Raw genomic sequence first — 24,321 nt, 5'->3', positions numbered from 1 at the left:
TAAGTGAACTTCAAATGCAGGAAGAGATGTTTAGCCATACTCTCATGGAAAACAAACACTTCGTCATTTTTTTTCATGGTGAATCATGGTCTTGGAGTGTGAAGATCCATCTGGGTGCTGGCAGATTCCAGCCAGCTGAGAGAACATGGGGCCCTGAGAGTAACCATTCCTTTCTTGGTGCTGAGCTTAACAGCGAGTTAGTTACCATGTTCACGAGTATGTATGAGGGGCCCTGCCTCAGCTGAACTGCGGCTTTAAAAGCCCTTCTCTGACAGCACCTCAGGCTGAGGGTGAACTTTAGGGATGCACTGCTGAGGTTTGCAGGCACGGGAGGGATTTCGGAGTATGAGGCCCTTAGGAAGGAGAGTGATAGGCAAACTGTCTCTCCACCCTGATGAGTATTGGGTGCTACCTTTTCTTCCTGAGCTCCGGCTTCCCTGTCAGTTACCACATCCGTCTCATCATGTAGGCTTGGGAGGTGATTTTAGGTGTGTGTGTGTGCTTAACTAGTCTGGCTTCTGCACTCAGTGTGGTTCTCCACTGGTCTCCCGTGTGCCAGGTTGCATGTGAGCATTAGGTGTCTGGACCTAACTCAGTGGCATGCCTCCTGAAGGAAGAAGTGTGGGCGCACCAGAACTGGGTGTCAGGATCTGGAAAGGGACAAGCTCTGCAGAGCTGAGCCAGGACATGGGGTGCTCCGATGGTGTCTTTGAGCCATGAGCACCTGCCCTGAGGTATTCCTGGGCTCTGCTAGGTCGTCAGCAGGTGGAGGCTGATAGTGTTAGCCAGGGTCTTGCCTAACAAAACGTTTAGGCCTTGTTCTCTATGCAGCACATTCTTTCTCAGATCTGCTTTGCAGTTTTTCCTCCCAAGGCTTCACTGAGTTTCATCCTTCATGTATTTTTATTCCAGCCCTAAGATGTAGCTTTCCTCAGAGCTGCCAGTGACGAGGCTGTACAGCCTGCTGGAGTTCCTGTCTGCTCAGCCTGACTTGCAGCCTGTGCTATGGCCGTCAAGCCTGGATGGTAGTAACCCTAGAAGCTGAGGCTCACCCCAGTCTCAGTACAGTGTGGTCCCAACAGTGTGGAGTCTCAGCTTTGGATTCTCAGGGTTTTGTTGGTAATTGTTGAGCTGTCTGCAGCTGAACTGTGCTTTCTGAAGTCACCGTGTGTGTTGTCAGCAGTGTGTATTTTCACTAAGCAGTGTTTTGTAATTACTGACTCAGCCCTGCCCTCGTCTTCATTAGATATATATTCAGTGTTTTGTAAATATGCCCACAGTGCAATTAGAAGGTATATAATTTCAGTTTTTTTTTTTTTTTAACTCAATGCGTGCCCACAATGTTCTGGTTTTGGATTTGGACACGTTTGCTGAGCTTTCTGGCCCATTCCTCTCTAGGAGGAGGGAATCGGTGTGGGAGGTAGATGTAGAAGGCACCGGTTCTCAGGTTGGGTGTGGCTTTGGGAGATAAGAAGCTGCATGCCTAGTGTGGGCTATCAGTCTCACACCTGAGCACACACTAGGTCCATTCTCTCTGTTGAGTCCTGTTGGCTGCATCTTTACTCTCCAAAAACATGAAGATCTGTGTGTAGCATGTTGAATGGCATATGGGCAGGTCTGTATAAGGGGACATTGGTGACACTTTGTTCTGCCTCCTCCTGTGTCCACACTGGCAAGCATTGGATTGGCTCATGCTTCTGGCCACAGACAAGGGCACCACCAGCACCAATCATCAGGTTCAGTCCATCTTTGTTTTGAGGCTGGGGGAAAGGCCACAGGGGCGGAGGCCCAGGCTCTAGGGTGACAGAACCACTGTTCATGTCTTCTACAGATAATCAGGCATCATGGCCCCCAAAGACTGCCTTCCCCTTTGACCAGTGTCAGTCCAGTCTCTCCCAACGGTGGAGGGTTAAGTTCTGGCACAGATCTGACGCCTTAGCTCATAGTCCTTTAGCCCCTTTTCCCTGCTCCACCCTTTATAAAGCTGAGCAAAATGAAGTTTTGTGTCCTGAGTTTGGGGAGAGTGAGTGTTAGGCAATCATATGGACATAGTAACATGCTTATTACAGGTATGTGGCCCAGAGACATTCATATTCATGGTTGCTGAAAAAGCTTTCCTCAGTCAGCAGTGTCAGGGACCCTGTCATGGCTCAGTTAGCAGTGGTGGGGCTCTGTTGTGGTTTTGTAGAGGCTGTGGTTAAGTAGTCAGTGCTTTCTTAGGAGTTATTTGGGGCCAATGTGGGAAGCTGTGATGCACCCAGGGCAGCCTGTCCACTCCCTGCACCCTCACCAGCTTCCTGCCCAGCTAGAGGGGAAGCTGCAGCCCTGTGCAGTCAGGCCCTGAGTTCCTCCCCACCTGTCAGTCTTAGGAGATAGTTGGTTATCTTTCCCGCAGCCATACTGTAGCTCGAAACCCATCCGCATCCCAGCATGTTTGCCATTCTGTGCAGCTCCTTCTGTTGCTCCCTGTTGACCCCTGTCCCTACCAGTCGAGCCCTCAGAAGCTCAGTGTGGCTGCTGCTGCTGCTGCTCCTGCGCATGGTCAGGTGATCCCAGAGCAAGCCAAAGTCATTTGTGGCTACAATTTCTATTTCTATTTTGGTTTTGGGTACAGGAAGATATAGCTTGGTGAGTGTTTAATGGTTTCAGATTGACTAATTTCCAAATCAGGTGGGCAGTCAGTATACTTTTCTGATCTAAGTAATTTTATGTTTAGAAATGATATTTATAGCAGAGAAATAATCCCGCGAGCCTTGCAAATAGCCAAAAGGAAAGTCAGTACTGATGAGTGTGGTGGGCTGGATTTGAGGTTTCTGTTTCCTGTGTTTCCACAATGCAGAGGTATAGAGAAACAGAGGGATGGACTTGTTGGGGCACCCCACCCTGAGAGTTTTGAGAGCTTTGGGCCTTGAGCAGGCTTGTTGGGTTCTCTCCTCACTGAGTCCCTTGGACTTTGCCCACAAGTCTAGACATGAAAAGGTTGGGAGGGGATCCTGGGCCAGGGCACTGGGCCTCCTGAAAGCTGCTGGAAGCTGCCATTGTACTTACTGTGCCTGAGGGAGTCCTGCAGCCCTGGAGTGAAGAACTTCCTCCCACCCCATAGAAGGAAAAGATTTTCACAGGTACTGGCCTGGACTCTGGAAGACAGAGGACACACTGGGAGGGTCTTTATCCCAGGAAGTGACTGTAGGGGGACAAGTGTAGGCTGGATAACACTCTGACCCAAGTGCATGCTGTGTTGGGGCTACTGGACAGGGAATTTTTCCATTTACAGCCGTAAGCAGACAGCACAGCTGACTGCCATTGGATACCTATAAATGTAAGCATTGTCTTCAGGAGGAGTGCCTTCATAAATTGATCAGGAACTGAGCTCAATAACATGTTTGTCCTGTCCCCATGGTGTAATGTGGTTAGTGGGTTTGCTTGTTTCAGCTGAAATTCGAAGCTTCCATTAGGTGACTAGCAGTGGCCAGATCAGCTTCCTGCGTATCATTTAAATCCGCCCCTCCATCCCTTCGCTCACTTGATGGCTGGACTGGGGCAGCTGGTGACTGACTAGTGAAGGCTGAAGGCGGGCCTTGAGAACAGCTGGCCTCCTTCCACTCTCCACTTCATCTCCTTCGGCACCCACTGAACTCAGTGAAGTACCTCATTCAAAATGAACCATTGAGCCTGGTGCTGTTAGCTCACACCTTTCATCCCAGCACTCTGGAGGCAGAGTCAGGTGGATCTCTGTGAGTTCGAGGCCAGCCTGGACCATAGAATGAGTCCTGAGACAGCCAGGGCTACACAGATAAACCCTGTCTCAGAAGATAAAACAAACAAAAAGCCACTCAGTGGTGACACTCTTATAGGGGACCTGAGTTCAGTTCCTGACAGCTCCCAACCACATGTAACCCTGTCTGTCCCTCAGTCTCCTCTGAGGCTAGGTGCCTTCACATGTGTCAGCTCCCACAGAAATACATAACTAAAACAAAGTAACTTAAAAACAGACTACTAACCCATCAAACTTAAAGAATGTTGCTTGTTTCCACTAAAGTTGAGAGCAGATGGCCTTTTAGGAAGTCCAGTTTCTTTCTCCTGGAGAGGCAGAAGAGGAAGCGTTCCATACAAGGGGAGAGCAGAAGACCTTAGAATCTAGCTGCACCCACTTAGAACGCGGTGACCCAGCAGTCTAAAGAGAGCAGTTCAGGGATTTGTATGTCTACCCAGTCCTGCCGCTGTAACCACAGTCCAGTTTACAGCTTCTCATCTCTATGGAGGAGCTCTCCCTTCTCACTCCTCCTGTGCCAGCTCCCCCAGTAGCCATTCCTGCATGGGAAGTGTTGCCTGCTTCGAACACACAGCTCCTACCTTTGGCTTGGACCTCTCACCAGTGCCTGGTGGCCTTTTGTGGCTGGCCTTGCCTGCCTGAGCTGGGGTTCTTTCCTCCTGGGAGCTCCTGCTCACGAGACGCTTGTGTGTATTTGCTGCCCCGAGGCCTGCAGGGGTGGCATCCTGGTATGTCACTCTATTTCTTGTTGCATTTTCTACAGTGTAAATACTGCCCTGGTTTGCTCCTTCGGGGTATGGTCTGCTTAGACTCTGACCTCTGACAGCCACAGGTCCAGTCTGACTTGTAGGTACAGCCATACCTGGCAAAGAATAAGCTCTGTCCCTTTCTCTGCCCTGTGTGGGTCATAGTGAGGGCCGGTTGACATGCCCAATGTCCTTTACCCTGCTGTCTCTTCAGTGCCCTCCTTGCCATAGCTCTTCTGTCTGGTGTCAGGTCCAGTGGTTGTTTCCCCTGGTACAAGATGCTGTATGGAGGTGGGGGGTCAGAAGGTGGGGGGGGGGAACACATTGAGGATCAGAGTTAGAGCGAGCTGAACCAACTCTTCTTTTAGAATTGGATGCAGTGCCGGACCTGGAAGTGCTGGTGTGCACTCACTGAAGTTGCGTGGAGGGGTGCAGTGGGGAGTTGGGCTAGTAGTAGTCATGCTTACCAGGACATCTCCCTGTTCGTCCTTGAAAAAGAACCCTGAACCTTCACTGTCTCTGGAGAGGGAGAACCAACCAGGAATGCAAAGGGTTGTAGACTTCAGGAGACTTCAGGCAGTACTTTATGTGATGAGCAGGGTGCGGGCAATTCCAGTCTTCTCCAGTGGAATGTTCTTACGTGAGTTTCACTCAACTGAGTATCTTTGACCTTTGACCTTCCCTTTAGTTTTCATAACTGGTGATGACTGGCACTCACATTCTCTCTCCCTCCTTCCTTCCTTCCCTCCCCGAGCCACTTCCTCTCATCAGTCTCTTCATACTGAAGCCCAAGTGTCTCTGGGCTCCGGAGGGAGCAGACCTGTGGTAAGCCAACTTCTCTCTAAGAGATCCTTGAGATACTGCTTATGTTGAGAGATGGAGACGACATGGCCCCAGGCTATGAGCACAAGTGCACTCAGACACAGTTGCCTGTGGCCAAGGAAAGCTGTGGGTCTGGTGTGTCTATCAGAGGTCCCTTTGGGGTCCACAAGGTCTACCTATAAGTCCCCAGCCCTGGGAGTGAAGTGGAGGGCATCCTCCAGCCTGGACTTTCCCTCCCAGGAGAGACAAACGTGGTGTGTCCAAGGAATCTGCACCTACTTTCAGAATGGCTGCTGTTCGTGATTGTTCTGGAGTCGGAGTGTAAGGAGGCTTGTGTATAAAGCACCAGCCCTGTGCCTGCACAGCGGGGTCATGGAGCCTCTTCAGCCCTGCCTGAGTGATGTCCCTCTGGTGCTGGGAATACTCAAGTTCTGAGTGACCTCAGAAAGGGAAGTGCTGCTTGTGTTCTCACACATCAGCCGAGGGTGGGTGGGAAATTGGCTTTCCATTTTTCAGCCTCACCAAACAAAGTAAGCCATAAGTCCCTTTTCTGTAAAAATAATGATGAGATGTTGGCTAAATGTGTGTTTTAGAGCTCTGCTTAGATCAGGGGGAGCCTGCTCAGTCTGATAGAAACCCAGTCTCCAGTCTTCACCAGACCCACTAGAAGGAACTTTGCAGGGTCTGTGTGGAGACTCAGAGTCATCAGTGGATGAGCTGTCCCCTGAAGGGCTCAGCACCTGCCCAGACCACGGAGCCCTCTAAGAGAACTTGCTGAGTGTGGTTTTCACCCTCTAGTGACTGTGTGACAGAGATGTGTGGTCAGCCCACAGTCATCAAAGAAGCAAAATGCAGCTCAGGTGGAAGAGGGGCCCAGAGACTTTGTGAGGGTGGGGATGTGGCTGGGTCTAGCTAAAGCTGCAGAGTCCCATCAAGAGGGGACATAGGAACATGGTGCTGGGATGTAACTGAGACTAGTAAGGGAGGCGACAAATTGTACTTCTGCGTTTTTAAACCCTTTCGAGTTTCTTTGAGTGGTGGCAGGGTGATGTCTTCCTTTTAGGGTAGCCTTGTCCTTGCTGCATTCTGGAACATTCCTTGTCTTCCACCTTGTTTGAGCTGCACTAATAGGGTCTTCACTGGCTTTAAACATGAGGCTAGCGCACAGACAGTGGGCACTTATCCCTGGCATGTTAGGTCTTGCATGTTTGCATGGTCTTCTGCGTCCTTGTCCACTGCCACAGTAAGGAGGCACCAATGACAAATCTTTTCCTTAAAGAGTAATCTGGATCCAGTATATCAAAGATGTTGATCTTACACTCCAGAGTTCTGTGTTTGAGTCGTTTTATACTATTTCTCTCCCACAGTCTGAATGGAGATGCAGACTGTCATTAGGAACAGTGATGGTGGGCAGGTCTTGGCAGGACAGCATCCCATTGCCTCTGTCTTTCTGGGCAAAAGCAGTTAAGGCTGACGCGGTGCCTCTGTGCTGGGTTCCCGAGCTCCAGCGGTCCCTCACTGGCCCCTCACTGGCTGACCTTTGTGGGCTCAGGCGCTGCATCCACAGCCTGCCTCATCCGACTCCAGGGTCTTCGCCTGGTTCACAGTGGTCGTGTCAGTGTTGTCCTTCCAACCCATCAGTCCCTCTGTCTGCTCCCAGGCTGCACACGAGGGAGCCTGGGTCCGTTCATCCATGGAGGTGCTGTCTGCCTCACTTGCCTCTGATTTACTGACCTGTTCTTTTTAGTACTTTATTAATTAGTCATGTGAACAAGGTCCTGGAGCTGGTCTAGACTTCAGCTGTTGCTAATAAGTATCCATTTGTTCTGGTGGGGCTGAACCCTAACAGTAGCTTGTGCCCTCAAGGTCTTCCTGCTAATCTAACACTCTTGCTGGGATCTGAGCCTCTGGTCGTCAGCCTGATTTGTCATCTGTCAGAGACAAGTGCTTATGGGTTTTATTTTTAAAAACTCAGTCAAGTGATTCCTAGGAGCAACTTCGACTTCTGGCCTTGGTCAGGAAGAGCAGGAATTAATATTTAACTGCCTGCGTTAGCACACCGAGAGCAAAGCCTGGCCTTCAGTGGAGGCCCATGTTTCCCTGCGGTTAACCCTTCCCTGGGGAGCTCCCTACAGCTCGGCTTAGAGCCTTCGCTAGCCACTGAGCATGCACAGCCAGGTCTGGGAATGAGATGCACGGTTTGAGAAGAGCCTCAAAGCAGCTTGGAGGAGCGAGGTGACTCCCCAGGAGCTGTGTGTGTGGCCACAGATTCTCTTCAGGGCACCTCTTCTACACGCCTGCAGGTCTTTTCACCCCAAACCTTCTCTCCTCCTGAGGATAGACAGGAAGGTGCTAGTTCCCCTGTAAGTGATGCCCCTGAGGTCTGGAGTGACTTCAGCCTTCAGACTCTTAGTAGAAACTCCTGACTACTCCTGAAGCTTAGTGCAAAGGTTTCTGGGAGTTTCCCCAAGCACTGAAAGGTGTTTGTGCTTCTTCTTTCTCGTGTGTTTATGGCACTTGTGTCAGGGCATCTCTGTGAGTAGGAGGTGGGCCTCCAGGCTCCCGTGGGATGTGTGGCCCTTAACAAGACCTTGGTCACCATCCCCTACACTCAGCCTTCCTACAGAATGAGAAAGGCTGTGCATGAAATCACCTCTTACTGGGAGGGGCTGCTGGGCCTTTGTTCTGACTAAGATGGTACCTGCTGGGCAACCACTGTGCTTAGAGGAGTCAGGGCACTGGGTATGGTTTAGTTGGAATTCCTTTTGAGGAGGCAAATCCTGAGATTCTGATGAGGGAATGCTTCCTTGGCTCATTGTGGGATGAGGCCAGTCACTGCCCCAGGAGTGGCCATGTTGTATCTGACCCAGGGCTGGAAACTGGCTCCTGTTGCAGTGGTACTACCTGGCTCCTGGGGATGTGGAGTTTGAGCTGTCTGTTCAGACTGCTGCACAAGCAAAGTGGTTCCTATTGAGGAGCGTGCAGACAGGCAAGCACACACAAGTGAATGCCCGCTGCAGAAGGTATGCCGTGCATGCATCTTGTAGCTTAGCATACAGGGGACGGGGGAAGGGCTTCATGACCCGGGCAAACGGGTACCTGAACAGAGAGAGGAGCTGGTCGTGCTAATGGACTGGAGAAAGCCAGGCAGGAAGTGCAGTGGAGCAGATGTACAGGTGCTGGGCTGCAAGGCAACACCTCTACTAGCCTTGAACTCGAGCTTCCCGAGCAGCAAAGGTCACCCAGGAGGGAGGTGCATTCCAGGCTCTCCTGATCTTCCGGGCCAGCACCTGACCATGCATTTTGTGTCCCTTTCTACAATTTGAAATGAACGTTCCCTCTGCTTCGTGCTGTTTCTGCCGGCACTCAGTGTTAAAAGAGTTCTTTGGGCCTCTCTCTGAGCAGATAGCCTCTCACTGTATCAGTGTATGCCTGGGGATTTGGCTACAGAAATGAAGCCCCTTCTTACTGGTAGGGCTAAGCCAGTCATGTGTCTAGTCATGGCAGGAAACCTGGGAGCCCAATGTGACCGTCATCAGAACTTACATGGGTGCAGAGCGGGTTGGGACTGTTACCTCCATATCAGCAGGACAGTCTCTGTTTCAGTCTGAGGGCATTGAGGGGAAGATCAGCTCTTCAGGCTTCAGGCACATGATGACGGTGCTCTTCTATCCACAGTGTGCAGGGGAAGAGAACTGGGTGGACAGTCGGACCATCTACGTGGGACACAAGGAGCCCCCTCCGGGTGCAGAGGCCTACATTCCACAGAGATACCCCGACAACAGAATCGTCTCCTCCAAGGTAACCTCACCATCTGCTCTGAGCTGCTGCCTGAGGAAGGCTGCCACAGGGGACGGCCCCTTCTGAGCAGCATTGGTGCTCCCTGCAGCACAGCATTGGTGCCCCTGTGCAGCTGCCCCGGGTGCCTCTGCTCTCCCAGCAGCTGTGGTGCTTTTGCACCTCTGTCTCTGTGACAGGCAGCACTTCTGCTCACATAGGGGTGTCAGGTATGCTTTGCAAGGCCCTACCCTCTTCACTTCTCTTGGGCCACATCTCACCACTGCCCCTCACCCATGCATTGCCTGGCTCTGTGTCTAGCATCAGGGCCTGCCAGCCGGTGCAACAGGCAGGAAGGAGGAAGTGCGGCTGGATCCCTTCACTTGAGTGAAGCACTGTTGTCGTCAGTGGGCTGTGGAAATGTCGTCAAACAGAGAAACCTGGGAATGTCTGAAGGGTGGGAGTGAAGATTCATGGCTTCCAGAGGATGAGGAACGCCTTCACTCATCAAAGGACATGCCTGAAAACGTGTACATTTGTAGACCATGTGTGTGTGAACTATGTGTACATTGCAGGTGTGGTACACATGTGTTGTGTTTGCTGTGGGGCAGGCGCAAGGTACAGATGTATAAGTAGTCAACCAAGATGTTCAGAGACATGGACTTGTGTGGTGGGTCTGTTTAGGTCACATAAGACTCTCAAGAAGGAGGTCTCTGTCCTTCACAACCAAATGTTTTGTCCTGCACAGCTCTCTGGAGGAGCCACTTATGTCACAGAACCCTGCACTGTTGAGACGTCTTTATGACCCAAAGTTTGGCCTCTCAAGGTCTTAATAGTTTTTGTCTAGAAACAGCATAGGTAAGGAAAATACTCATAAGCAAAGCCCACCATACGAGTGTCTCCTGAGGTGACACAGTGCTTGGTAGTGAAGGAAAGGACAGAGACCCTGTGCTCACAGACAGCTCCGACACTCCCTCAGCTCTCTCTGAAGGTGGTTTTTAGCTGACAGACCCACCAAAATGTACTCGCCTCTCTTCATGTGTGTGTGTGCAAGAGCATTTGGGCTTGTGCTGTGTATGGCATGTGTGTATGTGTGCTCATGCTATGTCCATATCTGTGTTCATGTGTGTATGTGTGTACATGCTGTCTGCTAATGCTGTGGGTACTCAGAGTGTGTGCACTCACACACACACACACACACACACACACGTGCATGTGCTCACACTTGTGTCATTTGTATGCAAACAGATTCTATCTAGATTGTACAGGGCTGAGAGGCTGAAGGAGTTTGCGGCTGATAGAACCCCGTCATGTTTGGAGAGATGAAGTGCTCTCTCCTTTGCTGTCAGCCATTTGGGGCCTGTTGACCACAGTGACTCTTGGGATTATTTTTTCTTTTTCTCCTTTGTCCCTGGAGAACACAAACTACCACCGCCTCCTTGATTTCTGGAAAGAAAATCCACAGGGAGGGTGTGTGAGAATTGCAGGTCCCCGGGGTATTCAAAAGCAGTTTTTTCTAGGGAGGCTCCTTCCTACCAGGAAGCTCTTGAGCAGGAACTAACAGAGTTAAGTCAACACTCTGGCCAGAGAGTGGGCAGAGGGAGGACAGGCTGGAAACCAGGAGAGCCTCTTGCGCGCCTTTCCTCTCAGCTTCCCAGCAGGCCCAGCATGAGCAGTGGGCACCTATGTGGAGATCAGTACCTAGGCTCAGTGACAGGAGCCAGTGATATTTCAGGGAGGAGATACACATAGCCTGGCCCCTGTACCACTCAACTTCAGGAAGGAAGGATAGGCTCTTGGACAAGAGGCCAGGGCCCTGGACCTCAACTGACACTGGGCTATAAGGCATCATTAGGGATTTATCACTGTTTTTGCTTAAATAACCACTCACCTGCATTAGAGTGCTAATTTTTTCAACAGGTATACAAAGGCTTTCTGAATATGTCAATAGTAATGTGTCTGTGTGTCCAAGGAAATTTTGCTTCTATCTTCAACCTGCCAAAGAATGCGTCAGAGCCTACCAGTTAGATTAAACCAGGGAGCTGTGGCCGTGTTTGTCCTGTGAGGAATCACAGGGACATTAATTTGCATTAAGCCCCAACCTATGTGGCAGGTTGTCGTTACTGGTGGTCAGTGTTGGCCAGAGTTCCCAGTTCCCAGTGGGGAATCCCTGTCTGATGGAAGAAGGCAGATGGAAATGACTGGATGCCTGTCTGATGGAAGAAGGCAGATGGAAATGACTGGATGCCTGTCTGATGGAAGAAGGCAGATGGAAATGACTGGATGCCTGTCTGGTGGAAGAAGGCAGATGGAAATGACTGGATGCCTGTCTGATGGAAGAAGGCCGATGGAAATGACTGGATGCCTGTCTGGTGGAAGAAGGCAGATAGAAATGACTGGATCCCTGTCTAATGGAAGAAGGCAGATGGAAATGACTGGATGCCTGTCTGATGGAAGAAGGCAGATGGAAATGACTGTCCATGGTTCTGAAATCCCCTGTTGCTGTGTCCTGGGCAGACTCTGCTCTCAAGAACAGTGACTTGCTGCCCACTGCCTTGTGCAGAATGGTCCTGGGGCATGAAATTCACAGGGATCCTTGCTTTGTCAAAGTAAATACTGGCTCTTTCTGCATTGCCTGCTCCCACCTCACACCCATGTGTTCAGAAAAGCTAGACTATTTTTGATTTCTGTGAAGCTGATTACCTCTGCCAGTTTGGATACAGAGTTTGATTGGTGGGTGTTTATACAAGTGGCTTCCATATTTACCATGTCACATCAACACTGAACAACCTTCTGAGGCTACCACTTATTTAAAAAAAACTAAAGCTTGGGGACAGGAACATGTCAGTGGCCACAGAAAATAAGTGCCCTGTAGTCACTCTGTTCCCTGCGCACAGAGCTCTGCGGGGCCGTCATTGCCCCATGGCTCTGTCCTAGACCCTTCCCCTTATACCCTCATCACCAGCAGCCCTGCCTAGCATGGAGATTCCCCGTCTTCACATTGCCTTTTCCAGTCACAAAGGAGAGGGATACTGTGACTCTACTTGATTAAGGACCAGTGTCTCGTCCTCGTGTTTCTGTGGGATAGTGAATTACACACCTGCGTGTGGGCTGGATACATTTGCAGTGAACAGAGGCGGGAGCTTTGAGACCTTCATCTTTATTTCCTAGCTGCTGGCAAACAGAAGAGTGCCCAGTTCTTGTCAGTGTCCCATTGACTTGTGACAACATGCAGAACAGCTGGGACTTCTGTGAGCTGTCCTCCACACCAGCAACAAAGCTAGAGGTTGGCATACCCGGGGAGGAGGCTGCATGAACAGAAAACTCACATGCCAGTGGAGCACCCACTGCTCAGTGTGAACACAGGAGGAGCACCCACTGCTCAGTGTGAACACAGGAGGCCGGTGGAGCACCCACTGCTCAGTGTGAACACAGGAGGAGCACCCACTGCTCAGTGTGAACACAGGAGGAGCACCCACTGCTCAGTGTGAACACAGGAGGAACACCCACTGCTCAGTGTGAACACAGGAGGAGCACCCACTGCTCAGTGTGAACACAGGAGGAGCACCCACTGCTCAGTGTGAACACAGGAGGCCGGTGGTCATCCTCAGCTCAGTGTGAACACAGGAGGCCAGTGGAGCACCCACTGCTCAGTGTGAACACAGGAGGCCGGTGGAGCACCCACTGCTCAGTGTGAACACAGGAGGAGCACCCACTGCTCAGTGTGAACACAGGAGGAGCACCCGCTGCTCAGTGTGAACACAGGAGGAGCACCCACTGCTCAGTGTGAACACAGGAGGAGCACCCACTGCTCAGTGTGAACACAGGAGGAGCACCCACTGCTCAGTGTGAACACAGGAGGAGCACCCACTGCTCAGTGTGAACACAGGAGGAGCACCCACTGCTCAGTGTGAACACAGGAGGCCGGTGGAGCACCCACTGCTCAGTGTGAACACAGGAGGCCAGTGGTCATCCTCAGCTCAGTGTGAACACAGCAGGCATACTCTGCTTGGGTTGACAGACAGCCCCACTGACCTTGGCCCAAAGTTTCCATGAGTATGAAGAAGCAGGGCTTGTTCGCTCTCTTGAGTTCAGTGCCTCAAGACATCTTCATGAGAGGGAGGTGCTGTGTCCTCATTTTAACCCGCCCTCTCACTGGTGAAGCAGCCAGTTTGTTCTTCCCCTTGGTCACTGATAACAGAGTTTTCCAGGCTGGGATACTTTGCTCTCCTGATATGAGAATGGAAATAGAACTTGATACCTGAGCGTGGATGACATGGAGACATGTGCTGGCCACATGTCTTCACAGAGACGGAGGATTTACAGATCAGCCAAGACAGAAGATGTGTGGCTGACCTGCCGCTATCACTGAGCCACTACAGGCTCTTCTAATGAACTGTTCCGTGTGTGTGAGATCATGCAGGAGGAGCACACGTGTGGGAGCAAATGTGCTCATATGCATGTCAGTGCCGTAGGTCAAGGTTGGGTGTCCTCCTTAATGACTCCCCAAGGTCTTTTGGTTTTTGCTTTTTGCTTTTTGGTGGTGGTAGTGTTGTTGTTGAGTCAGAGTCTTTCCCTGAACATGGAGTTTACTAATTGATTAGATTGACTGGCCAGCGAGCCTCCGGGGATCGCCCTGTCTCCGCTTTCTCTCTGGAGTTGTGGCCTGCACTTCTGTACCCTGCTTTTTATTCAGTGCTTAGAACTTGAACTCTGGTCCTCATTCATGTGGCAAGTGTTTTATTTGACTGGGCATCTCTCTCCAGCCCCTTGTTTTATCTGCTACAGTTCTGTCACCTACTCGTGGACATTTAAATTACTTGTCTTCCAGTTACATGTGATCAGCGGTAATAACTGTTAACAGTTTGTGAACTGCAGGATGATTCTCAACCACAGCAGGGTCTTCTTAGTGGCTGGACTGCATAGCAGTCCTCATTCTGTGACACACGGTAGAATTTCAGGGAACTGAAACAGGAACATCCAGGTAGCGCAGATCCAGATGTGCACAAGGCCCTCCGTGGAAGTGCGTGAAGCACAGGAGAGCCACCTGCTGTAGCCCACTGTAGTGCAGCCCAGCAGTCCCGCTCACCCTCCTCAGGAGCGGCTCACGGAGCCAGTTCAGCCACACAGTGCCTCTGTGCTGAAGCCTATTTCATTCAGAAGATTCAATAAAAGTACCACCTGCTACTTTAAAACCTCCCGTACATGGTGTCTGCTGCAGTTCAGTAGTTTCCTCCCACAGTGGCCGGCATCGTAAAACCCCAGGCCCCCTCTGTTATCTAGACACATCAGAGGCCGTGGTCTGTTCATTTGGATCCATTTTGTTATTCTCAAGTAAAGCTGTCATTACTGATGGGGGAGTGTAATACCAGTGTGTTGGTAAAGACTCTACTGGATCTTCCCAACATAGAGCATTTATTTACTTACTTTACTGGGAATTGAGCACGTACATCCTAGGTAAGTGCTCTGCCACTAAGCCACGTTCTCATCCCCACCCCCATGGAAAAAAACTTGATAAAAACAGAAACATAATAAAGCTCTTTTCTGTCATATGGTGAGCGGTTTGGTCACCCCAAACTGGACTCTGTGCCCCTACTTCACTTGTTTTTCCCTTTAGCCTCTGATGTCATTTTAAAGGAAATTTCAATGTCAGGTGGTTGTTATCTACAAATATTTCAACACAGAAAACATTGGATATTAAGTTGCTAAGTAATAGTTTAAAATTTTTTTTTCTGTTTTTTTCAGACGATTCTATATTTAGCCCTGGGCTATCCTAGAAACTTACTGTGTAAACCAGGCTGTCCTTGAACTCAGAGAGCTCTGCTGGCCTCTAAGTGATGGAATCGTGTGTGTGTGTGTGTGTGTGTGTGTGTGTGTGTGTGTGTGTGTGTAAGAGAAAGAGAGAGAGAAGAAAAACGTGCATGTGTGAGTGCAGGTACCCATGGTAGGTCAAAAGAAAGTGTCAAGACCTTTAGAGCTGCAGTTACAGGCAGTTGTGAGCCACTGGGCGTGGGGTGATAGAAATATTTTGACTAACTACTATGCAAGCAATGAATTTTGGCCTGGTTACAGAGGGAAATAAGGTAGAGCCTTAAAATAATTCCATTTGACAGTGGCATTGTATAAAAAACAAAAGGTACAAAAACCAGGAGACTGGTCTGTGTTCATCCCAGAAAGTTGAGGCAGAGGGTGCAGAGAGCGCAGAGGGCTCAGTCGGCCTGTAGAGTTCTCTTGTGTCTTTAGCGCCCCCTGTGGGAAGCTAATGGAAGGTGTGACTGGAAGAAATACATGTTTCACCAGAATCTGAGAGAGATGGCATGCAGAGTGCCCATCAAGTTCTAGAACTTCGCCCTCTACCATATCTGAGTGCCTGCTTCAGCTGGGGCTCTGAGCTTGTTGAAGTCCTTCCCAGCTTGCACACAGACAAGGACACTAAGTCATGGGGAGGCAGCCATGCTGATCCTGTTGACATGGTCAGCATGGTTGGCACAGTCTCCACCAGGGACTTTGAAGGTCCCCTCATACTTAGAAATTTTGTGAAAAGGCAAATGAGCTTGGACAGCATCACAACATAAAGGATATGTCGAGAGTAGCTGCTGTTGTTCTAGATGCCAAGGAGTCAGTTTGGAGAATAGGTAGTGTGGGGACCACACTCTTTTCTTACCTGGTAAATCCAGCAAAGGGCCCTTGCATGTAGGCACAGACAGGTGCAGCACCCTGCAGTGTGGACACCATGCCCTGCCGTCAGGGATGCAACCTCGAGGCAGCTCAGACTCTGTCCCTTCTGCTGCCTCTCAGTTGTGCCTGATGTCAAACCAGAGATGAGAAGATAGAGCCCCTGATGGAATGTTCTCACCTGTACAGTAACTGCCTGAGAGTTTTGCTTTCTGCCTTGACTCACTGGGCTGGGCGATCTGGACTTGTCTACTGAGGAGGGTACACTCTGTCTTAGCTTGTCTTGGGCATTGTAAAAAAAAAACAAAAAACATGTCAATCAATAAATTCTGGTGAGTTTATATTTATACTTGCACTCTCTCCTGCTTGGACACAGTTGACTCCCTCACAAAGTGGTCTATTCTTGATTTTGTTTTCTACAGTACACATTCTGGAACTTCATACCCAAGAACTTATTTGAACAGTTCAGAAGAATAGCCAACTTTTATTTTCTCATCATCTTCCTGGTACAGGTAAGGACAGTCTTGACTTTCTGTCTTGCACAGTCACTAACACCAAGGACTTATCACCCTAAGTGCTGCCATTCCTTCTTGTGTTCTTAGCTCAGACGAGTACCTTCAGATCCTTATGTGTATATGAGCCTTCCCGTGGCCACTAAGAATACTTATATGAGGAGACAGGGCAAAATCTCCAGCCACAAATGTAAAGCAGCTGTACATCGGAGAGGCAAGGATACAACAAGGGTGTGGGCAGATGAAGCCTGCAGAACACACATCCTGTACAGCAGTATCACATTTTTCTAAATTATTCTACGTATGGCTATGAACAACCTCAATCCTAGCATGAAGTCTGTTAGAACTCACTCACTCTTGTGACACCTGTAGAATGGACTAAATGAAACAGTGTATCTTGTGTCACACTTGTGAATGGACTAAATGAAACAATGTATTCTGTGTCACTTGTGAATGGACTAAATGAAACAATGTATCCTTGTCACACTTGTGAATATACTAAATGAAACAATGTATCCTTGTCACACTTGTGAATGGACTAAATGAAACAATGTATTCTGTGTCAGACTTGGGCCCTAGCCACGTACGATGGTTTCTTTAAGCACACCCTTTAGGGAGCCTCCCTCAGCATTAGTTATTGGGACAGGGTGGTGTCCCTTCTGTGCATGTTGCTGGCAAGGAGACATCCAGCCAAGTGCTTTGAGGTAGGAAGAATCTGGTTTGGAAAAAGGCTGGGCTAGACTCGCTCGCCGTCAGGTTGCTAGGTGTTTGCAAGATGACTCCATGGCTCTCTCTTCACCACAGTTGATCATTGACACACCCACAAGTCCAGTGACGAGCGGGCTCCCACTCTTCTTCGTCATCACTGTCACAGCCATCAAGCAGGTAGGACTTGGATACTTATTTGTGGTGATTGATGTTTTTAATAGTGAACTTGGTGTTAGTGGTTGAGAGGGTGACTGCAGATGTGCAGTACCACCCTTTAACATCACAAGTATCTGTCATCTGTGTGACTTAGCATGAGGGAGACAGTCAAACTCCATTATCCATCTGTGATCCAGTTCTTGTGTTTCCTTGCTGTGAAATGGGTTTGTCCTTCCCCTTTTTCGTATTCTGTGCTTTGGAAGTAACTACTAAGTGCAGACATATACCTCATCTCCTTCATAACCAAGTGTGTGAATTATTTCAAATTCTTACTCAAAGATGATTTGTCTAATACCCATCTACCTTAATTCAGTGGTTTACTAATATCAACATGGATTTAAAAATGTTTATCTTAAACTTTGTGCTATAATCCAATAATGTTTAAGTTGTTCTTATTTAAGCCGTTACTAACTAGTTCATTCAGTTGGATTCTGAGTTCCTCTAGCGTGCCTTCCCATTGGGTTATTTATTTACTGTTTTATGTGGGGTAGAGATTTCCTTCTCACTTTCTGAGCTGATGTTAGCCATGAGACAGCATAGTAAAGACTGAGACAGAATTTAAGTGCCTTTAAGTTTACTCTGATGTTTTCTCAAAAGTTTTGTAATTTTTGTTGTTAATTTAGGTAACATTTTATAATAATTTTCAATACAAAACAATCTACATTGTATGTGTGTTTATTCTGCATATATATTCAGTGACAGTTAATGAAAGTTCATCTTTTCCCCATTTTGAGGGTTTATGTCTGTATGAATTTTGTTCAGCTGAGACATCATCACTAGGCTATTTTATACACTGGCTGCATTGCTGCAGGCTGTAGTACAGTTTTGAAGCTCAATGTATAGATGGAACAACTCTGCTATTTTGGACCTTGACCTTTTGCATTTTCACATAAATTTTAGGATTAAATGTTAAGTTTTTAAAAGCATTTCTATATTTTTAATTAGATTAAATTTTTATTAAAAACAAATCTCACAGCCACGAAGGCAGGCACCCATGTTGGCACCAGGGGTCACTTCTTTCCAGGTGGGTGGTCTAGTCTGTTTCAGCTCATTCATGAGGAGGTTAAGGCTGTAGAGCAGTGGTTCTCAGCCTTCCCAGTGGTGCAGCTGACACAGTTCCTCATGTTGTGGTGACCTCCAACCATAACATTATCTCATTGTTACTTCATAGCTGTCATTTTGCTATTTTTATGAATCATAATATAAACATCTGTTTTCTAATGGTCTTTGTGACCTCTGTGAAAGGTTGTTCAATCCCCAAAGGGGTCTGAGTTATGTTTGCTTCAGATGGAAACATGTTAGAATCAGTTGGTCACTGGCTTGGTGCTTTTGAATTGGAGAAGAAAGTAGGTCTCTACATTCTGAGCCAGCCGAAGCGGCTGGATTCCAGTGTACTGTCCATCCTCCCAGGCCCTGCTTTACCTCACCCTAGAATGTGTTTCTGCCCAGGCCTGGCCTGCTGACCATTGAGAGATAAAGGAAGTGTCTTCTCAGTCTCATAAAGGTGGCCAGGGAGTGTCTCAGGGACACACTGTCTTCTCTGACTGATCTCTTTCTGTTAGCATGAGGTTTGAAAGGCTTGTGCACACTAGCATATCAAAGCTTCGATCCATGTCATAAATGACAGACACTCTGGGGTCTGTGTGTATAGACTGGATTAGTTTATCTCACAGTCTGTCTGGAACACTTGGCCTCTGTTCATTTCTTCCCTGGTGACGCATACTGCTCAGCGTGCTTGTGTGGACACTGGTTTGATTTGTTCCTAGTTCTTTACGTATTTACTTATTTATTTAGATTTTTCCTTTCCCTCTCCCCCATGTACTTATTTTTAATTAACCAACAATAGTTGTATATATTCTGTCTGGAGATGAATGAAGATTGCTGGATGTAGATCCTTAATTCTTAGAGTATATCTACAGGTAGAGTCGCTCTAAGCTTCTGAGGAACTGGCCAGGAGTCTGCCCTGTACGAGCAAACCCTTCCTGCTTATGGTCCATAGGCTCTGCCCTCGATGTGCTCTCAGCCTATCACGGCTCTCCCACTGTGTGCCTGGTGGCCTGTGTTTCCCTGATGGCCAGTGAGGATCTTTCCATAAACTCGAAGCCGTTTATAAGTCTTTAGAGACTTGTCCTTTGCCTGTTCCTCATTATCTACATCCTTCTGCAGAGCACTGGATGGCATTGATTTGCATTTCTGTATTTAGAATTCACTTTTTCATTATGACATCTGGATAATTTGGAAAATGTCAACTTGTAAGTAAATTGTTTCCCAGGAGGAAGCAGTGTAGCCACCCAACAGCAGGTGCTTCAGCTGGCTGGCTTTGGTATTTACTCTCCAATCTGACAGGTTTGGGGGTCTCCACATGATGTGTGTGTGTGTGTGTGTGTGTGTGTGTGTGTGTGTGTGTGTGTGTGTGTATTGTGTTGTGTTTAGAAGACATTTGACACCTGGTTCTTGTCATAAGATAGTAAGGCTTTGTTTTATTATTACTATTATTATTATTATCATCATCATTATTATCATTATTAGTAGTAGTAGTATTTGAAACAGTAGAAACTGAGGAATGTTTAAAAGTTATCTAATGATGGGCTGGGCATGATGATACATATTTTACATCCCAGCACTCAGGAAGCAGAAGTGGGGGGACCTCTGTGAGTTCAAGACCTACTTAGTCTTAATAGTGAGTTCTAGACCAGGCTCAAGTACAAAATGATGCTGTCTAAGTTGCGTTCAGTGGCTGTGCTAAAACACCACGACCAAAAGCAAACTGGGGAGCAAAGGGTCTGAGGAAGCTGTGGAGGGCTGCTTACTGGCTTTCCCTGTCCCGGGCTGCTCAGCCTGCTTCCTCCTGTAGCTCAGGACCCCCTTCCCGGGTGGTACTTCCCACAGCGATCTGGGCACTCTACACCAGTTATTAGCCAAGAAAACACTGGACATACTTGCCTCTGGGCCAGTCTTGGGAAGAACTTTCTCAGTGATTCTAGCTTATGTTAAGTTACTGCATCCCAAAACAAAACCAAATAAGACCTAAACAAACAGACCAACCAGGGAGAGGTCTTATCTAAAATAATAATTTAAAGAAGCTAACTTGCCATTGGTTTGTCTTTGTTTCTCACTTGGCAGTCATCTGGAAATGCAGGTTTGAAGACCTTTGTTTTCGGAGCTGGGCAGGTGAACGTGGTTGGCCAATGCAGTCAGTACCTGGGGACGGTGCCACTGCCGAATCCTCAAGACTGGCTCATCTTTTGACTGAATCGTTCGTTCCTTGTGAAAGAATTTTTCCCAGGCAAAGGTCTTGAGTTTATATAGAAGTTGTAATTACAAAGATTATATCAGCTATAATTGTAGAAACATAAAGTAGTCTAAATGTTGGTGTGAGAATGCCCAGCTCTAACCACCAGGGATGTGTGAGCACACCCCAGGCTAGACCATGCTCAGCCATAATTGTTTTAGACACACCTTCTCTTTGTCTCTCTGATTTTAGGGTTATGAAGACTGGCTTCGCCACAAGGCAGACAATGCCATGAACCAGTGTCCCGTGCACTTCATTCAGCATGGCAAGCTGGTCCGGAAGCAGAGTCGGAAGCTGAGAGTAAGGGCGCAGCACATCTGCCTGGCTTACCAATATGTTTTTCAGAGTCATTTTAAAGCAGGTTTGCCATTAATGCACAGGTTGTTGGGTATCCACATTGTCCCTGTCTTGATGTCGTTGAAGGTTTGAATGGTTTAAGTTGTTGGAGCCACTTGCCTTTCTGCCTGGACTGACTGCTTGAAGACACTTACAGAGAATGTATGACAGTCAGCTGTTAAAGCTGGTCTCAGGGCCAGTCCCGGCCCTCACCTTGGGCATCACCTCAGTGTAGACTTGTGCTCAGTCCCTCCCTGCCTCTGTCCCTCCTGGTACCCATCCCACGTCTGAGCCTCACCAGACTCCACCTCCCTCCCTCTTAGGCAGCTCTGTTATCTGTCCTGACACTTTCCTGATAGCAGTCTGCCCCATTCAGCAAGAATCTGACAAACCCGGGCCTGACATAAGCCAGCTATTCAGCTTGAGGTCAGAGGGTGTCTCAAGATGTGGCTAAGTGCCCAGACACATACGATAGGGCAACATCCCCTTCTAAGGACCAAAGACATATACATGTGTTTGCTAGCCCCATTGCACTTAATCTACTGGTGCATGGCTGTGTACATGTTCATTTTAAGCATGTTTGATGTATAAATGCCATTTCATGTGTCGCTGCTTCCAAGAGACCCTTCTCTTCTGGGACAGGAACTTGGAATGTTTTCCTAGAGTCAGGATGCAGAAGGCTGAGGCTCAAGGCTGATGGGCCAAGCTTAGGGCAGACTGCCTGGCACCACATCCACATCACCATACTCGGGTCCTAGCTTGAGTGCAGTTTCTCTAACCATGGGCTCTGCTGCAGAGTCTCCCATACTTGTAGTAGACATGACTCCTTTTTTAAAAGCAGAAGTAAATGGTGTGGATTTCAGGAAAGTGTATCTGCAGTGTAGGAGTCCCTGAGGAGAATCGTTTGCTCAACATCTGGTACCCAGGGTTTAGAAGCAAATAGCAATAAACTTCTTCCCTGAGACAAACAGAGGAGGACCAATCTGTTTCTGTGGTTTCTCTCCAGCCTGCTAACCCATGGTGCCCTTTTCTTAGGAGATACAGGAGGCTCTTAGGAAATCAGTCCTGTGGATCATGTCATAGAAGCAGTAAGGAGACCTTGTGTGTACTTGGCCTAGTCTGTGTCTGGGATTTGGTCACACCAAGAAGGTTGTGTCCTCTTCACCCAGTCCAGGTCCTCGCTCTCATCTGCTTCTGAATGGTGGACACCTGCAGTTCCTCCTTTTTTGCCCCAGAGCAGAACCCCTGGTGTGTGTTCCACTGCTGGGAACTTTTGTGTGCAGGACTTTGTATGAAGTTCGATTTTGTTTCTTTTGATCTAAACTCAACTATTGATTGAATTGTGGAGCCCTTTCTGGTTCAGGAGAGATCACCCAACATCTTCCAGAATGGCTGCTTATTCCACCTTGCTACCAGCCTGTGGGTGTCCATCTTGAGAGCCCACCAGCTTTGGGGTGGGTCTGTGTCTCCTGGGGCCATGTTACCTGTGCTCATTTCTATCCGGGACCCTTCTATGCGAAGCACCAGTTCCTCCTCCGTCTGTTTTCTAGTGTGTTGGATGAGCCTCACTTCACTGTCAGGTGTGAGAGCGGCTTTGTAAGAATATTTAGTTCAGTGCCAACTGTGTCTGTCACTCTCTTTACAAGGCTTTCTGGAAGCAAGAATTTGTAAAGGAGGAAGTCCCCTTGCCTTTTGGGGATCTCGGTTTTGATGTGATTAAATACTCTTTTTATATTTTCTCTAAATGTATTCTCTCATATATTATTACATCCTGGTCACAGCTTGTCTTCCCTGCTCTCAGTTCCTCCCCACACTGTCTCCTCGTCCCCAGATCCACTCCTCCACTTCCCTTCAGAAAAGCCAGCCACCCCACACATATCACCCAAACACAGCATAATGATTAAACATTGTTTTCCCAGTCCTGGAGTTCAAAAGTTTGTTGCTAGAGCTTGTCTAATTTCTATTTTAATGTAATGTTTTTATTTAAGCTCTCTGAGCCTCTGTTGTTGCTGTTTTAAGGTATGAAGTTCAGGTCAGAACTCTGTTTTTAGCTATCTTACTTTTCTCCTGCATGGGGCTTCTTATACTCCCTATGCTATTAGTGAAGTGTGTGTGTGTTTATATGTGAGTAAAATATATGTTCATGTGTGTGTGTGTGTTCATGTGTACATTTGCATGTGTGTGTATTGTATGACACACTACACTAACTCAGTTTTTCATGGTTGGGATGACTGGACCAACTGCATTTGGCTCCATCATGACACTCCTGTATTCTGGAGCCCATCCTTCCCACTCAGTTTTTAGTTAGCCACTGTATTTGTCAGATCCTCGTTACGATGAGACACGGGCTTCACTAAACCAAGGCATCCGTTTGGGAAGAGTGTCTCTGTTCTTAGACCCTCAGTGAGCACGTCATCTGTCACTCTCATTTACAAATTAATGCTTGGGATGCTCGGGCCTGTCCAGGGTACCAGGAGTCTGTCAAAGCAACAGGAAGGTCCTACAGCCACCGAGGCTACCCTGTCTGCTGTAGTTTTAGATTAGAAAGAACTCCCCAGCTGTCATAGAAATGCCTACACCGCTGAAGAAATAGTGGAAGACACAAAACAAGGTGACGGGTTTAGTTAGTGGTCACATATAGGCTAACCTGCAGCTGAGCCATCTGTCTTGCTGACTGCCATGGCAGCTCGGTGATGGGCCACTGAGGCCTCTCAGAGTGAGCTTGGAAACCCCATCTGACTGGAGTCCTTCCAAGGGCTACTTCACTTTTAGCACTTTGAGCAAGCATGAGCTCATCCGTCTTGGTCTTGATTAGTGATGATCTTGTCTGTGTTTTCACTGAGACATATTCTGCTTACCCTGGAGCTGCTCTGGTCTGCAGTGGCCCACAGAGCCCAGAGAGGCCTTGCTTCAACAGAAAGCCTCCACATGGATCTTTGCTAGAATCACATTTGTATCCTAAGACACGGTGGTACAAGATACAGTAGGAGAGCAAATTCCAGCCCAGGGTAAGCTGTGGCACAAAGGTGGCCTCTCAGTGACCATACTGTCTCTGTGTCTTGCAGGTTGGGGACATTGTCATGGTGAAAGAAGATGAGACCTTTCCCTGTGACCTGATCTTTCTCTCCAGCAACCGGGCAGATGGGACATGCCACGTCACCACAGCTAGCTTAGACGGAGAGTCGAGCCATAAAGTAATATGCCTGGATTTGGGTGCAGCTCAGGGTCTTGGCCAGACTGACATCCTGGGTAGAACCTAAGCATGTCTGTACTCCCAGAGCACGCTCGAGGGTCATCCTGGGGGTTATCTCCTCTAACCCTTTACTCTTGCCCACTTTCACCTCTTCTTTCCTCCCTTTAAGTTTGTGACAACCGTGGTCTGAGGTGAGCAGACACACCTACCATTACCCAGACATAAGCAGATTATTAGAATGTCAATGTTCTCACTTTCTTAGTAAAAAAATC

The 24,321-nt window shown here is 48.3% G+C and overlaps 1 protein-coding gene across 3 annotated transcripts in view; it reads left to right on the top strand.

Annotated features, from left to right (window-relative positions):
• The window catches only part of ATP11A (ATPase phospholipid transporting 11A), a 108,427-nt gene that overhangs the window by 38,167 nt on the left and 45,939 nt on the right, over positions 1-24,321 (top strand). For all 3 annotated transcript variants that reach the window (XM_080928556.1, XM_080928557.1, XM_080928558.1), the window contains exons 2-6: positions 9,019-9,141; positions 16,215-16,304; positions 17,109-17,189; positions 20,713-20,820; positions 23,922-24,050. In XM_080928556.1, the coding sequence (XP_080784682.1) occupies positions 9,019-9,141; positions 16,215-16,304; positions 17,109-17,189; positions 20,713-20,820; positions 23,922-24,050 (531 nt within the window). The remainder of the gene's footprint in view (positions 1-9,018; positions 9,142-16,214; positions 16,305-17,108; positions 17,190-20,712; positions 20,821-23,921; positions 24,051-24,321) is intronic.

Source organism: Micromys minutus (genome assembly GCF_963924665.1).
Source record: "Micromys minutus genome assembly, chromosome: 14".
NCBI classification, from domain to species: Eukaryota; Metazoa; Chordata; class Mammalia; order Rodentia; family Muridae; genus Micromys; species Micromys minutus.
Note: the sequence above shows the minus strand (reverse complement) of the source record. Positions and strands in the feature narration are given on the sequence as shown.